Raw genomic sequence first — 4,609 nt, 5'->3', positions numbered from 1 at the left:
GGTAACAGGTGTGAACCATGGAACTTCAGATCCACAGAACAGTATACTGACCACTGGGTTGTACACCCTACATTTTAAAGTAATAGTGGTAATGTGGTTGAAGTAATTAATACCATCTAATTAAAGGACAAAATTTAAAATACATAAAATACATACAGTTTGATTTACTACTGATTATAGAAAAAAAAACCATCATACTTACCATTTAAGTCAAAAAATAAAAGATCTATAATGTTCAATTCAGTAATAATGCTGGAAAAATCATTAGACTTAAAACTTTACAAAAATAATCAAGAATACACCTATAATGTTCAATTCAGTAATGATTCTAGAAAAAACGACAATACTTAGTGTTTGAAATTTTACAGCAATTATTAATGTATTTAGCATTAGAAGTCTTTATTTTCCAAATCAGTATAAGTGTATTATGTATTTAAGTTATGTACAACTGTTCACATTAAACAGGAACTACACACAATGAAAATTTTAGAACCTTTGATACTGTATACTCATGGAAAAATAAAATTTTGTAACATTAAAAAAAATCAAATGTGGTAGTGTAATTCTATTATCTTACTAAATTACTTAATAAATTAATTAAGTATTATAATTAAACTAATTTACGAAATACAAATTATAAAGAACACACACTGCAATACTACATGGAAAAAAAAAGGTTACAAATGAAGATAAAAGTAGTTACATATCATTGTCAATAGTTTTAAAACAGGAATGTAATATCACCTTGTTCTGTCTTTTTTTTTTGGGGGGTGGGGGTATTTTTAAATTCTTCATCTTATGCCCATCATCTCTTTTCCAATACAAAACACAATGTTTTTTAACTATATTAATACAAGACAATAAGTTGTTCAATAGGAAAATAAGCTTCAATGTTGATCACGCAATTCCGCACATTATACAAATTCACACACAGTCTTCATAACTAGGCAGTGGAACAAGAGTGGTGAAACAGAAGACTTCTAGGTGTCTTGACTCGTGATCATATCAACCAAAATGTCCAGTAGATGGTAAACCAGGCATCTAATGAAGATAAAGTTAAGATGCAAATGATGTAATAGGCATGTTAACACATATTTGCCTCGTGTCAGAAAAGGTTATTACAGGTTCTGAGGTTACTTGCAGTGCAAACAGTGGCTGAAATATGTATAACCTATTCAAAAACCTATCTTAAATACACACAGTGTAGTGTATACTTATCTTGTATATATACACTTATAATCTATTCAGATCACTGTCAAATTACCACAATGTAAAAAATATTTAGTTTGACTATATACACTCATTTGTTCACACCAATATCTTAATGAACCACATACGTTCACACCAATATCTTAATGAACCACAGTGTACAGGTTCTGGTTGACTATATACACTCATATGTTCACACCAATATCTTAATGAACCACAACATAGCAAATACTTATGCACGTAACAAAACAGTGATCTCCAACTGTTAACACCATATGACTTAAGTGTCTGATAACCTGAGTGACGACATGCCTCTCTTTGATGTCTACTTTTTAGGTTAAAAATACCTATTGTAAACTTAAGTAAAAGTTCTTTGTATTCACTAGGATCCTTATACCAGCTTTTTACTTTGTTAACTAGTAAAACTATATTAAATAATCTTCAATGGCTATTATCACATTACTTGGTTTAGTGTATAACTCTGTAAATATACAAACTATTCAAATTATGTTTTTATTATCTTATAAAGTAAATAAAATATGTCTTATCCAATCATAATGAACTAGAAATCGATCTAGCCAATGCCAAATCAGAATCATTTGAAAATATCCAAATAAGGTCATTTGGGAGTAGAAAAGCAACATGTTCTCTGTAAATAACAAATTAAATTCTTCAACGGATGTTCAAAGAAATATGAATGAACAAAAGAAACCGAGTTACTTACCAAATCAGATATTTCACCAATTTTAAAATGTTATAAAATTAAACACTTCAGTTAATATATACTAAAAAAGTATTTAATTGTTTGTTGATAAGCACAAAGCTACACAATGGAATATCTGTGCTCTACCCATCATAGGTACTGAGACCAGATTTTAAATGTTATAAGACCAGGTAGGCCATGAATAATTAATATCAATCTCAAGAAATATTCACATTTGGGATTAAAAAAAAAAAGATTCATTAGCATAAATATGGTAACTAATAATCATATCATTTAATACAGAAATAAATTAATGGGTTTTTATAAATGATAAAAACATTATTAGATTAATTATTAGTTATTATTAATTATTAATAATTAATTTAATAAAAATACTAACACTCATTTCATTTCTTAATCTCAATACTTTCAAAACAATCAAATGAAAATTATATAAATAGTTAATATTCTTTTAGAGAAAGGGTAAGAAAGACCCTTAAAACAAGTTACAGGACTTGCAATCTGAAGTCTATTTGTGTCCATATCAAGTGCTTTTCAATCATTTAGCAAAAGCTAAGTAAATCCATCTATGCATATTCGTTATGTTTTAGTTCAATTAATCTAATACTACTGAATTAAGACAACCAACTGGCAATATCCAAATTACAACTTGGATATGCATATTATACCAATTCTCATTGTTTGTAACAGATTCATGTTTTACTTATCACTCTCTTCTTGAGTCTCCCAGAAAAAAAAAAACATCCAAATGTTCTGATCTTTTATGTCAGGTTTTAATAGTGAACTTGTATCTTCATGAATGTTCTATCTTATTGTAAAATTTAAAAATACAGAAATTGTCCATTCCCAAAAAAACCTAAAGTCCAAGTTCAGCTGCATATGAATATACAGTCCATGTCCCACTAACTCTGTCACTAATCATCTGTATGTTTGTCACAATGTGAAGATGATAGTCTATTGTAAGTTTCTTTCTGCCACTTGTATCTTAATTAGTAACTTTATGTTGAATATGTTGTGATGAACATGAGTTACAACTAATGTATAGAATTTAAAACACTTTTCTTAGAAAACTAATCAAAGAGAAATAAAAAACTGTTTTGTGTTTACTTACTTATTCAGCTTTTCGTTCTGAAGAGATCCTAAAAGCAAAGAAAGGCTTTCTTCATACTGCGAGGAAGAAAATACTACAGGAGTAAGAACTGAAAGAAAAAATTTAGAACCCAATATATAAATATACCACCTTTCATAACCAAAAATATCCATGAAAAAATTAAATACACCATTGTATGCTTATGTAAAAACATAGAAATAAAGATATTTACTTATAGAAGCCAAAATATCATTACATGCAGCCACCCACTGGTGTAGCAACTCCACGATAAACCAAGCACAATTACTTGATCTTCGCAACAGCTAGAGAATCAAGGACCTATCATTTGGTATGACCACTTTATGGACAAGACTTGGTGTAAATGAATGACCAGTTGGTCAACAACTGAAAAGTTTGGCTTTTGTGCTGATATCCATGATGTAGTGTAAAAATAATAAAACTATTTAAACAGAAAATAAAATAAACTAGGCTTTATTTTGAAAAGAGAAATATGATGAAAGTATTTGACTATTTCTTTAATAGTAAACGATCAACAGATCATGGAGTAAAGAGGAACAAAAACAAGAATTCACAGTCAACCTTAGCTCTTTCAAGAAAGAAATTAATCTGCATGAAAATTTTACATTTTCCCTGTAGCTAACCAACCAGAAAACTGTATCACTAGAATCTGGAGTCAATGTGACAGTCCTCTATACACAATACACAGTTGGATAAAACTATTCCAAGAAACAGTAAATAGCTTCCTTTACCGGCCCTTGGTAAGCACTTGTGACTGAGTTTAGCACATGACCTTAACCAGATATAGGATGTTTCAAATTAGAACTTAGAAAAACTTTTATACTCTGTAGATGTGAAAGTTACAATTTTCCTCCCCTTAAAAGCTATTTCTGACAGGTACTTACTTTCGCTCATGTACATAACTATCCTCATTCAGTGTTGTCCTCCATTTGCAATTTTTTTTTTGTCATGCCACAAACCTTTCACTCCCATGTACCCCTTAGTTCACATGGTTTAACTGAATCGTGCATGCAAACTATCATGCAACAAAGCTCCATCAATAGACACGCCCCACATCCATGACTCATGTGACTCCCTCTTTGCTATTCTACCTATCTATAACTTCGAGTTTAGCCAGAAACCTAAGTACCTGTTGACAGTGAGGACGATAGGTAAGAAGAGTGAGCGGAAGTTAGCACCTGTCAGAAATATATTTTCAGTGTCAGAAAATTATAACTTCTGACAATGTACCTTACCTCCTCTCACATACATAGCTAGAATCCCACACTGAATAGGTGGAGGGTCCAGTGCAAGGGAGAAAGTAGAAGCATTATTGAAAAGTGTCCAAAGGACATCCTCATGAGGGAACCCTCTAAAAATAGGATTATACATGGGAGACGGCACCACTTCTGTACCAGGTATACTCTTTGCCCAGATGTAGAAAAGGTGTGACAGATCTGGGCAGAAAATAGTGAGGAGCACATCCCAATGGAAGAGAAAACAGTTGAACAGTGCTTCAAACCACAACGTATTATAACGAATAGTATCTGGGTAAAATAAGGGATGTG

At 31.0% G+C, this 4,609-nt stretch overlaps 1 protein-coding gene across 1 annotated transcript in view; it reads right to left on the bottom strand.

Annotated features, from left to right (window-relative positions):
• Positions 1–656: 656 nt before the first annotated feature.
• The window catches only part of LOC106469000 (sorting nexin-19-like), a 38,584-nt gene continuing 34,631 nt past the window's right edge, over positions 657–4,609 (bottom strand). Inside the window, exons 9-10 of the mRNA XM_022397394.1 lie at positions 3,045–3,132; positions 657–1,041 (exon numbers count right to left, since the gene is read on the bottom strand). Coding sequence (XP_022253102.1) covers positions 981–1,041; positions 3,045–3,132 — 149 coding nt within the window. The 3' untranslated portion in view covers positions 657–980. The remainder of the gene's footprint in view (positions 1,042–3,044; positions 3,133–4,609) is intronic.

This window comes from Limulus polyphemus, unplaced genomic scaffold (genome assembly GCF_000517525.1).
Source record: "Limulus polyphemus unplaced genomic scaffold, Limulus_polyphemus-2.1.2 Scaffold3255, whole genome shotgun sequence".
NCBI lineage: Eukaryota > Metazoa > Arthropoda > Merostomata > Xiphosura > Limulidae > Limulus > Limulus polyphemus.
Note: the sequence above shows the minus strand (reverse complement) of the source record. Positions and strands in the feature narration are given on the sequence as shown.